The sequence below is a fragment of the Nesoenas mayeri genome (assembly GCF_963082525.1).
Source record: "Nesoenas mayeri genome assembly, chromosome: 1".
Lineage (NCBI taxonomy): Eukaryota > Metazoa > Chordata > Aves > Columbiformes > Columbidae > Nesoenas > Nesoenas mayeri.
The window spans coordinates 45,638,104-45,650,628 of NC_137541.1; the positions used below are offsets into that span (position 1 = coordinate 45,638,104).

Genomic DNA, 12,525 nt, shown 5'->3' on the forward strand with positions numbered 1-12,525 from the left:
AAGAATAATATTTTCTTTTCTACTTTACTTAATTGTTAAGATGATGGTTGTTACCTGTGATATGTGTGTTCCTTTTCTAAACTGAATTTTTGCTGTGCTTTATTTATGTTGCAGTGGGAGAGAGGTTTTCTAGAACAAGTGGAAAGCTCTAGTACCTGCCCTGTAGTTCAGGAATTCTAATACTCTGTGCTTAATGTTGCTTTACAGGTACCACAGAGAAATGAATGAAACAAGATGAGAATATTGTACTGATGTCAAATTGTGACTGAAAGCTAAACTAGATAGCAGTTAATAGCAGTGTCCAGAGTACATTTTCTGTTGTCCACCATTTGTGTGTATTGTTAAAAAATGGATTAGTAAATCTGACTGTAGATACAGTAGCCTTTACAAGGGATGTTTGTTCTGTTTAATGCCTCTGTTTCCTTTGTACTATGGACAAGTCATTAGGATATAAATACAAAATTTAACAAAAGGTAAGATAAGAGTATGCAGATGCTGAATGTTTTTCAAAATGTCAGTCCATTCTGCAGAGGCAGTATTTAAATAAATTAAATTGTGAAATCTTTTCAGAAGTATTAACAGTAAACTTTTGTTCCATCCTGGAAAGGAGCACAGTGGCATGGCAGGTAGCTTTGTGAAGGCTGTTAAATGCAGTCAAGAAAACCTCGTAGTTTATAGATTTGGTCCCCTGTCTTAGAGAAAAAACACAAGCAGGAGATTTGTTTTTATCTTTCTTGATGGTAAGAAAAAGAAAAATGAAATTGTGTCACACCTTTTTTCCAGATTTTAACAGACAACTCTCCCAATGAGCAGAACCTAAATAAAGTGTTTGATCTGTGTGTTGTATGTGGCGACAAGGCATCAGGTATTTACTTCTTTCTTTCTTTCTTTCTTTTTTTTTTTTCCCTAAGGTGGTGCAACTTTATCAAAGCAGTTTAAAATTCTTCTGAAGCTACATATCAGTTTGCATGCATATACATCTCTATATATGCATCCACAAACAGAAAGGGTACACTAGTCTCTCAGTGGAGAATTACATGAAAGGTTACTCTAGTGTCCATGGGTGGTACTTATTTATTGTTGGTTTACATCATAGAATAGAATAGAACGGAACAGAATAGAAAGAATAGAATAATACAAGTGGTGGGTTGGCCATCGCTGAACTCCAGGTGCCCACCAAAGCCACTGTGTCACTCTCCTCCTCATTGTCTCTGCCATTCCTTCCCCCTCAGTGGGAGGACTCCTCACACTTCTCCCCTGCTCCAGGGTGGGGTCCCTCCCACTGGAGACAGTTCTCCACAAATTTCTCCAAGGTGAGTCCCTCCCATGGGCTGCAGTTCTTCACAAACAGCTCCTGCATGGGTCCTTTCCATGGACTATGCTCCAGTGTGGGGGGTCACAAGCCCTGCCAGCAAACCTGCTCCAGTGTGGGCTCTTCTCTCCAAGGGACCACAAGTCCTGCTAGCAGCCTGCTCCAGTGCAGGCTGCCCATGGGGTCACAGCCTCCTTCAGGCACCCACCTACTCTGGCGTGGGGTCCTCCAAGGGCTGCAGGTGGTTCTACTCTACCGTGGACCTCCATGGGCTGCAGCGGGACAGCCAGCCTCACCGTGGTCTGCACCATGGGCTGCAGGGGAATCTCTGCTCCGACACCTGGAGCACCTTCTGCACTGACTTTGGTGTCTGCAGAATTCTTCTCTTCTGTATTCTCCTTTCTCTCCTGACTGCTGCTGGAGCTGCACAGTTTTTTCCAGGTTCTGTGTTCTCCCAGAGGCACTACCACTGTTGCTGATGGGCTTGGCCTTGGCCAGCGGTGTGTCCATCTTGGAGCCGGCTGGCGTTGGGTCTGTCAGACAAAGAAGAAGCTTCTAACAGAAGCCACTGCTGTAGATCCCCCCACTACCAAAACCTTGCCATGCAATCCCAATAGAATAGAATGCAATACAATTTCAGTGTTTTCTATCAGATAATTTTTGACTTTTTTTCTCAGTCTGATACATTTTATTTGCTATTATAGAAATTTGGCTGATGAAATTACTTAAGCGACACCATTGAGAGCTTTTTCTTCCTTAAAATAATATTATGTAGTGAACTTCTCTTAAAATGTAAGAGAAACCTGTTCATTATTTTAAATATGAAACTGGTAGGTAAGGAAGACTTTGCAATGATACGAAAACAATGCTGGCGTGAGATTTATGCAGGACAGTTAGTTATTTGAAGAACCATTTTTAAAACTGTAAAAGTGCATTATAATCCCAGTAAAAAATAAGCTTCAGAATGGTATATTCTTATATTGCCACCAAAGTAGATTGTTACAGGAAGAAAAATGTTTCATGCACTAAATTTTGTTTAATGATATTAAGAGACTGGAAGGATTTATAGTGGGAACATTGTGCTGGAGAACTCTGTCTCCCGCATTACCTTTGTATGTACATCTGCCAGCAGGTTTTCAAGATCGGTCAACGGTGGAATTACTGAGAGAGTGTCTTGTCTTTTTGTTGTTTTAGAGAGAGAGAACTAGAAAGACTGTTCCTCAACATGGTTTAGCCAAAAGCTCCTTTGTCTTTGCACTTTCTTTGTTAGAGAAGATAATGGGGTATAGGAGAGATATGTTTAACTTTGCTCTTTACTTAGCTAAAATTAGACTTTGTAGGGAGATCATAGAATCATTTTGGTTGAAAGACACGCTCAGGATCATCGAGTCCAATCATAACCTAACTCTGGCACTAAACCATGTCCCTAAGAACCTCATCTAAACACCTTTTAAACACCTCCAGGGATGGTGACTCCACCACTTCCCTGGGCAGCCTGTTCCAATGCCTGACAACCCTTTCCATGCAGAAATTTTTCCTAATATCCAGTCTAAACCTCCCTGGTGCAACTTGAGGCCATTTCCTCTTGTCCTATCACTTGCTGGTTGCTCCAGCAGAAAATTCTTACAGTTTGTCAGTCAGGTTTGTGTGATGAACCTCCAGTTATATCAAAATATGACACCTGCAGTTAAATGCTTTAGGGAAGTGATAGGAATAAAGTGTATAAAAATCGGAGGCCAGAGGAAAGAAGTAGTTAAATGTAAGGAAGTCATCATGAGAAGTAGTAGGATGTGGAGCAAACCGCTTAGAAAACAAAACCAATTTAAAATTTTCTACCGCAGCAAAGTTTGGCAGAAAAATATATAGTTCCTGGAGCTCTAAATACACGTCACATTTCACCTATCTCAAAGGAAATTTCTGCCAAACATAAGGCAAAGACCTGGTTGGCCTGCACCGAATGGCAAGACTCCTCTGGCTCCCTCATGGAGGCCTGGAATGTTCCTTGAGAGGCCGGAGATCCCAGGAGCTGTTTCTCCCATCCTGACCCAGGGAAGTCGAGCACTATCAGTGAATTTGGGGAGATTTCCATGTGTCCCTAAGCAGCCACAGGTTCTGGGGAACCTCCTGTGTGACAAGCAGTGTCATGCAGCCCCTTCCAAGCCGGAGCCCAAGAACCTGCATCAGAGAGTGGGCAATGAAGCAGCTCAGGCTCTTTGCAGGATGGAAGTGAAGTGTTCACAGTCCAGCTGCTGTTAAAACATTTCACTTAGTGACATTCTTTTAATATATATGATGCTATAGAAATTTCACATTTTAATAGCGTCATGACATGGTTGTGATAAAGGAGTCTAGAAAACATATCTGAATCTCTAGAAGCTTCAGGCAGACGAGATTGATGTATCTAAAAAAAAAGGTTTTGAGGAGTGAGGATAGAATCTAAAAATATGTTGCCCTTAAATTAGTTCATATTTCAGATTTATTTCTGTAATATGGCCTACTTAGTTCAGAGAGCGGCTTCGGTGCCTCTGCAGTATGTATTTAAAGTGTTTGTCAGTGATCTTCAGTTTTAGAATTGTGGGTTTTTTTCTTTAGAATCATAGGATTAAAATTGTTGGAATTGCCAAGCATTCCTTATCTAACCCAGTACCTTTTAGTAATATTTGTGGTTTTTGTTAAAGCAGAATCAAAACAATGTACTTCTATAAAAGTAATTTTTTAACTTTCTTCTGTAGTATGTCCTGGAAATTTTTATGTTAGTAGTATTTTTTAGAAAATTCACAGAAGAACTGATTTTATTTTTTACATTATGTAACTACTTTAGATTACTTTGTTTACTGAAACAACTTTTAGGAAACTGGGAGGTGAATGTAGAGCTTTGAGGTGCTTACCTGCTGCTGTCAAATGCCATATTTGCACTTACCATGGTTCCATTGGATTTACTGCATACAGTTTCAATATCTGCATTTGTAATGAGTTTGGCTATAGGAACTTTTTTTTTTAATTGCTAAATAATGTATTAATCAGGAGAGTTTCTTGTGTGTTCTTGCTAACCTGTTTTCTTAGCTTTTTTTAACACTGCTGTCAACAGCAGGAATTTAATAAGCGACTTTATTATTTACCTGTTTGTAAAGTTTGTCCTGTTTCAGTGCTTTAGATTAGAAATGTCAAAGCCACGATATATTTTAAGATCTGTAACTTATAGGGGGGGAAGTATTATTTTTTCTGGATAAAATAACAAATATTTTGTTTTCAATAAATATAAACTCTAAAAACAAACTACAATGTACAATTAACTTTGTGATTTACGTTCTTCTGTAACTAGGGCGTCACTATGGAGCAGTAACTTGTGAGGGATGCAAAGGATTCTTTAAAAGGAGTATACGGAAGAATTTAGTTTATTCATGCCGAGGAACGAAAGACTGTGTGATTAACAAACACCACCGGAATCGATGTCAGTACTGTAGGCTGCAGAGATGCATCGCATTTGGGATGAAACAAGATTGTAAGTCCAAATAAGTGTAAATTATTTTAGCTGGCAGTTATGTTAAAGTTTGTGCTATGAAAGATGTGCTTTATATTAATACAAATTGGTATCTTGATTTTATATTTTTAAATCATTGCATCTTTTTCCTTTAAAGAATTGTACAGGTTTGGTGCATCAGAGCTCTGAAATGTTTTCAAGCATACATATTGCTTGACATTTTTAATAAACACATTGCATGTGGTACAAGTGAATTGTTATTCCTAGGTGGCAAATGTTCAGCATGCATCCATGTTTGGTTTTTATATATACAGTCAATTTTTCTATGTGTAAATGAAGCTACTGAGTGTTTTGAATCCTTCTACCTTCTTGTCACTTTTCCATAACTAAGATTACTGCCAATTGCTGACCACTCATGGCAAAGCTCTGCAGTTATTCACAAGTCAGAGATCCACAGTGATCTAAAGTTCAGTTCTTACGATTCCTGCAGATTTCAAGTTCCTTTTTAGATTCCTGCTTGGGCAGGGGGATGGACTAGATGATCTTTCGAGGTCCCTTCCAATCCCTCACATTCTGTAACTCTGTGGTTTCCCAGCATTGGATGTAGTGATATTGCAATACCACAGCAGGGTCAGAATACTAAATACTTAGAAAATCAAGCAATGCCTGAATTATTCAGCCCAAATACTGCCAGGCTGTTGCCGTACACACAATATTAGCCTTGTGCTCTGCTCTCTGCTGTCCAACTCTGTTTTGCTGACCCTCTTGAACCCCTGTGGACATTCACCTCCTTACAGCCCTGCTTCTGTCAGCAGGAGCCAGTAACGCTTTTCCAGCACAGAGGAAAATAATTCAGAAAGGGAGGAGAAGCTGAGGCGGAGGGTGAAAAGGGATCTTTACCCCTTTACCCTCCAGTTCAGCTGGCAGTACTTTGCCCCTATACAAAAGGCTTTTCAAAATTAATAAAATCACTGGGGTTCAGAAGGCAAGAAAAGGACTGATCAGAAGAGAGGAAAGAAAACTCAGCACTCTCTCACACTGTATCTCCCTCAGTGGGGTTACTGATCCCTTAAAGAAGTCTTTGCACTTTTTCAGCAAACTCCCAAGCTCCAACTAGATAGCATAGAGTTAGCAAAGGAAGAAAAAGACTTTTGCCTCCATCTCACACCCTTTCAAAGCACCGTATGTGGATTACAAGCTAGCTGTAATGGCATTGTCAGTCCTTGGTGATATTATGATGGTTGGTTTTATGATACTTACAATGCGAAAATTTGAATAACCTCATTGTCTACTACTAGCTTGAAGCCTTTTTCCATTTTTTTCTTTAGTTACACATTTTCCAAAACTGCATAATTGAATATATTTTTTTCCTGTTTGTCTTTTTATTTTAAAATAATGAACATTCAATATTCTCTTTATAGGCTAAAACAATTTCTATGTGCAGTACAACATTGAAGAGGCTCTGCTGGCCAGTAGCCAGTGCTTGTCAGGCTGGTGAATTGATGCGTATTTTAAATTACATAGGGGCCTGTTTTGTGAATCTCTTCCAGTATCTTATTCCAATCTATAAAATGACTTGCACCATTTTAAAATACTGGAAGAACAAATGACTGGATATTTTTTAAAGATTTGTACTTCGTAAATACCTTTTATTAAGTTTAACAGTAAGAATGTCATGTTATTGTTCTGTTATTTTTTCCAGAAATTACATTTTCCTTTTAAACTTGTAAAATCAAACTGTAAACTGATTTCTCTTGGCTTTATTCTGTAGCACTGAAGAGTTCCCTGTAGGGTATAACACTGTAAATTTTGTTTTAAAGTTCTCTGATCCATCCAAAGCAAGGTGATGTATCTGTAAGCTAAAGCCCAGATTCATTCCACCTAGTTCCACTAAGCTATTCAAATTCAAAATCTTCTTGTTCTCTACAAGTCAGTGATTTGGGGTGTTGCTCAGATCTTAAATGGTCTGCACTTAACTTTGTGAATGTTACCTTCCCCCTGTATTATCTAAGCTTCTAACTTGGGAAGCTTCTTTATGTGCATAAAGTTGGGTGGGTTCAACTCGGACCCACAGTCGATAGAAAAGGTACCGTGAGTCCTTTAGGTATGAACTGACAGTGTGGGCTAGTGAATTTGAGAAGGAGAAGCTGTAAACTTCCAAGTAAAGATCCAAATTAAAGTGTAAAGGGATTTCTCCCCTAATTGTAGCTTGAAAAGCTATTAATTGTCTAGATGTTTGGCCTCAGACTTTGACTACTGCATCATTTCATTAAGAACGAATCAGTGGGTGTGTTGTTTTTTACCAAAGTTGTTAGCTTATTGTTTATGGCTTTTTTTTTAGTTATCACTTCTGCAGATATTCAGAATCATTATTAAAACTGCAGATTAAATAAAAAGATAAAAAAACATATATTTTGGTGTGTAATTTGGGATGTGACCTAATAGTCGTGTATTGTTTTATTAGCTGTGCAGTGTGAGAGGAAACCTATTGAAGTGTCAAGAGAAAAGTCTTCGAACTGTGCAGCTTCTACAGAGAAGATCTACATCCGGAAAGATCTTCGTAGTCCCTTAGCTGCAACTCCAACTTTTGTAACAGACAATGAAACAGCAAGGTACATAATTCTTCTTAGAAGCAGCTCTCTCTGTTTTCTGAAAGCACCTCAAAATTAAAATATGTGCTGTTTTGTGTCAGATCAACAGGTCTTCTAGAATCGGGAATGTTTGTTAACATTCATCAGTCTGCAATAAAAAGTGAACCCACTGTCCTGATGACTCCAGATAAGGTATATGATGATGTGACTGATGTGTTAAGTGGAGTTAATGCTGTGATTGTGTATGTACGGAGGGAAGGTTGTTCTGGTTTGTTGTACCTCTGTTTTCTTAAATTCATTTTTAAAACACTCCTTTACATTATTACCCAGTGTTGCAAATGCTTTCTCTTCACATGAATGCTTTTAGCCTTGCATAGTAAAAAAAGCTAAAAACTCCTGAAAGCAAATGCCTTCCTCCCCTTTCTCAGGGAGCTTTAAGGGCTGCCTTATTTTTCTTTGTGTTGGGCAATCCTGACACTTTGGTATTGCTTTTTTACCAACAGAATGAGGTGCTTGCAAAACCTCACATGACGTTATCACAGTGCATTTTATAAATACTGTTAGGTTTTTTCCCCTGAATCACTATTTTTTTTTGCAAAGCCAAAAAGAGCTATCTCAGCAACAGTCTTATTTCTGAGCTGGTTTTTCCTTTGTTTCAATTTTGTTATATTTATTGATCCACTCAAGCCATGTGATAACCTCCCTACACATGCACAGTAGGAAGCTTTTCTATTTTTCTAGCTGATATTAAATTACCTCATACAGTTTTCATGCATTTTGCCTCACTTGCTCCTATGGCAAAGGGCCCATCAAAAGTTGTTTATTCAATTTCACGTTTCTGGCTCTATCTGTAGAATATGACAACACAAACTAAATGACATGTAGCATGCTGCTGTTAGCAGTAGTAGCATACTTGTCTGTAATCATGCGCTTTATTTCTTTTTATTATGGGGCAGGGTGGAAAACAAGAGTTACTGCATCTCTGAGTTGCTGGTCGCTACTGAATCACGTTGTTCCCCTGCAGTCAAATAAAGACATAAAACCCAAAAAGGCTGCAGCAGTTGGGGTTTTTTTTTTTGCTTGCTTAAAGGTGATGTTTTAGCCATTCCTTCTTTTCAAACATTCTCCTACCCTATTGTTTGTGACTCATTTACATGAGAAAGGAAGGAAGATGCTAAAAATATAATTGAGTACAGTCTCATAGTCCCAGTAACTGTTTGACTAGTGAGTGGAGATAATAAATTCTCTTTCTGCACTTGCTTACCATCCGTAGTGCTCTTTCTGAAAGAAACAGATAACTATTACTTGTAAATGTCTAAGTATTTCCTATTTTAGAAGCAGTGCAGTGTCTAATGGCTGCATTATGATTGCCCGTTTACTGAAAACAATAATTTTCTTACGGGTCTATTCACACACTCAATTCTTCATTTATGTAAAAATTAGATTCTTCTATTGCAAGTTAACTGCTGCCAATATGAGAGAAATAAAAGCTATACTTTTCCCTTAGGTTGAAGCATGTCAAGGAGATTTAAGTACGCTGGCAAATGTGGTGACTTCACTAGCAAATCTCAGTAAATGCAAGGACATGTCACAAAGCAGTACAGAGCTGTCTATGATTGAAAGTTTAAGTAATGGAGATACATCATTATCTGAACTCCAGCAAGAAGAGCAAGCTGGCAGTGATGTTACAAGGTAAGGCGTGTTACACTTGAAAATCTTATTCTTTTTGAGGTGTCTGTCAATTCAGATCATTAATTAAATCATTACAGTGTAGGTAATTTGTCTGCATTAAAAATAGGAGTAATAGAAGCCTGAGCTCATAGAATCATAGAATAATTTTGGTTGGAAGAGACACTCAAGATCACAGTATCACAGTATGTTTGGGATTGGAAGGGACCTCAAAAGATCATCTAGTCCAATCCTCCTGCTGGAGCAGGAACGCCTAGGTGAGGTTACACAGGAAGGCGTCCAGGTGGGTTTTGAATGTCTCCAGAGAAGGAGACTCCACAACCTCCCTGGGCAGCCTGTTCCAGTGTTCTGTTACCCTTCCTAAAGATCACCAAGTTCAACCCTAAAATAACTCTGGCACTAAACCATGTCCCTAAGAACCTCATCTACGCATCTTTTAAACCTCTCCAGGGATGGTGACTCCACCACTTCCCTGGGCAGCCTGTTCCAGTGTCTGACAACCCTTTCCTTGAAGAAATCTTTCATAATATCCAATCTGAACCTTCCCTGGTGCAACTTGAGCCATAGTAGTAGATAAGTCTTGTAAGATTTTTCCAAGTGAAACCATGGGGAAGTTCCCTATGAGAAATAAATACTTCCAGTTGCTTGTACTTGAAATTAATTTCAATGTAAATCTTGCAGCTGATTTTCTTACCTTTTGGTTGGTCTTAATAATGTGTGTGTAGTACAGAGTGTTTCAGAAATACAGACCAAATTTGAAATCACTTTGCTTTGAAATTGGGTCTGGAACACCTTGTGTAGTCTTAGTACTTCGTATCATCCTGGAAAACTGTTTCGTAGAGGTCTCATCTGTGTAAGTAGTTTAATGCCTGTAGCTATTAATCACCTTAAAAGCTTAAAAAGCATTTTCTTCCTGCACAGGACAGCTCACAGAATTCTCACCATCAGTACAAATACATACAATGAATATTTTCCAAGCTTGTGTTTTGCACTGGTTTTAACTGAGCCGTTTTGGTGAGCACATGTGTAGATATTCTGTGAGCACATGTGTAGATGTTCTGTGTATACGTACTGTTATTCCATCTATCACAATTGTATTATTTTTGATTGTCATCTCATGCAGGTTTCTGACAGCTGTCCCAGCAATATTCCTTTACATACCATGTACATTGTACATACTGTTCTGAAAATGGGTATCTGGAATAAATCCAGAAATCAAAAAAAGATTGGGGTATAGTGAAGTAGTTTGTACTGACTGAAATACACAACTTCCCCTATAGACTCTACTGCTTGGTTTAATTGCAAGCAGGATGCATTTGTTCAGTTCCTTTCTTTATATGCTGCTTGGAAAGTCAACGTGACTTTATATAGGTGCTGATTCAGGCCTTTGCTCTGTCCTCTTAGGTAGAGAATATAAGAACATGCTGTGTAAATAGTATTGTTGTATTGTGCTGATAAACTTCCTTCAACACTACGGCTGTTCAAAAAGACGTAGTAATAAGGTTTCACAATCATTTTTCATTTCTTTATTTCCTGGCGCTTTCAGATGCTTACTTTTGCCAACTTCACTGTTTCTGTTCAGTTTTCAGAATGTGACTATGATGAGGCACCACGTTCTTTCAGCCAAGGAGCTGGAAAGAGCCCTGACTCAGCTGAACATGTACTCTTGTCTATGAGTTTACCTAATTGACTTCCAGTGAGGGGGTTCAAGTTAAATATTCATGTGAAGGGGAAGTTGCTATGCAAGCAGAAACTAAAATTTTAATTTAAATCTTTGATTTCCTTGCCAGGCCTTATGCCAGCTTGATGGAACAGGCACAGATTTTTACTGAGAAAAAGGAGTTTAAAGGATTTCAGGAAGCACGTTTTATCCATCCATGTTTTTCATATATTTTATTATATTCTATTGCTTGCAGCCACCCTAGTTACACTTTCACTTTTGCTGACACAAATTTAGCGTACAACGTTGCTGCTAGCATTCCACTGCTTTTATATTGTAATGTTATATGCCTTGTTCTCTAATTACTTCATTATCTATGTTCATTTTTAGTTTATCAGCAGTCCTATGTATCTGTTAGTGACTGGGCCTGACAAAAAGAGAACCAAAGTTGTTTCTAGCAAAGGATATTAATATTTTAATGTTGATTATATCTTTTTTTTCTCACTTTATGGGCCAAGTTTTTGTAGCTTTTAGGCAAGTTTTTTTCTAGATCCTCTTTTTCTTAGTGTTTTACCTCACAATCAATGCTCATGTTGGGGCTTCATGTTTGGAAAGGACTCAGAATGCTGAGCCACGAGGATGCAACGTGTCTGTTGACATCTGCTGTCTTACTACTGCCAGTTTATGAGATCCAAAGGAGAAGATTTCTTTGAAAGCAAACATTCCAGAATAAGTTGGAAACAAAGTCCAGTGGGCAGACACAGTTGACCAGTGTACCTGCCCACCCTATTTAAAAAGGACTCTCCAGCCTATGCTAGACTCAACACAGGGATGTGGCAGGTGCATGTGACATTTACCTCTTGGGGAAAGGAGATATCTTGTTCCTCTCTTACATTTCTGTCCCTGCTACATGAAGAGCCCTGCAGAGGCTCTTATTTTTCCTAAGAAGCATCTACCACCAAGCTGCTGGGTTTGCATATTCTCCCTAAGGCTGCCAAGAGTGAGCCATGCAGGGCCTGAAACTCACATCTCCAAGCAAGAGTCCAATAATATACCTTCTAGAGCTTACCCATTAATGCATTCCCTTTACACCTACTTTCCGTATACCAGAGACAGAAAATGTCCCAGCTATATGTGTAGTCCACTTACATCTGTTTAGTCCACTTGTGCATGTCCCTGTCACCCTTGTGTAGACACATCAAGGTATGCAGGCTAATGTAGGGCCAAAAACTAGTTTATTTACCACCTGAAGCCCAAGTCAGTGTCAGCAGCTCTTTTATTGCGGTGTTTTATTTGGTTGTACGTGGTTATGTCAAACATAGTAATCATTTAGATTTTTTTTTTAGCACGTTAATGAATTTAGATAAATAGAGAGTGTGGGGTAGGAGAAGGTGGCAAAATTCCACTCCAGACTTTGGCATTAAATCAGTGATTTTAGATTCTGTGGTAAAAAACATGTCTCTATAAATTGAGAATCAGTTCTACATACAGGCTGTTAATCAGCTTTTGTAAGGTTTTCAGATCTTTGTGTATAAGTTTTTCACACAACACTGTATACAAAGGCTACTGCTCTCACAATATGTTACCTATCTGTAGGCAGCAATCAAATCTGTATATTTTTCATTGAAGATATATTAGTTTTGGTTCTCAGGTGTATTCGTGAACAGAAAAACACTGGATCTGTTATCAAGTGGCAAAATAATGAATAATATATCTGTGCTCTTCCTGGCATCTCCCCTGTAACGTTTGTGCGTGTGACTTGGTCTTCACAAGTCACTGCCTCACATCAAGG

The 12,525-nt window shown here is 38.7% G+C and overlaps 1 protein-coding gene across 5 annotated transcripts in view; it reads left to right on the forward strand.

Moving 5' to 3' along the window:
* The window catches only part of NR2C1 (nuclear receptor subfamily 2 group C member 1), a 56,491-nt gene that overhangs the window by 28,436 nt on the left and 15,530 nt on the right, over window positions 1–12,525 (forward strand). For all 5 annotated transcript variants that reach the window (XR_013923401.1, XM_080360491.1, XM_080360488.1 and 2 more), the window contains 5 exons: window positions 784–865; window positions 4,635–4,814; window positions 7,258–7,405; window positions 7,486–7,576; window positions 8,892–9,076. Coding sequence is in view for 4 of the 5 variants with exons in the window: in XM_080360491.1 (XP_080216617.1) it covers window positions 784–865; window positions 4,635–4,814; window positions 7,258–7,405; window positions 7,486–7,576; window positions 8,892–9,076 (686 nt within the window). In the remaining variant the exon portion in view is untranslated. The remainder of the gene's footprint in view (window positions 1–783; window positions 866–4,634; window positions 4,815–7,257; window positions 7,406–7,485; window positions 7,577–8,891; window positions 9,077–12,525) is intronic.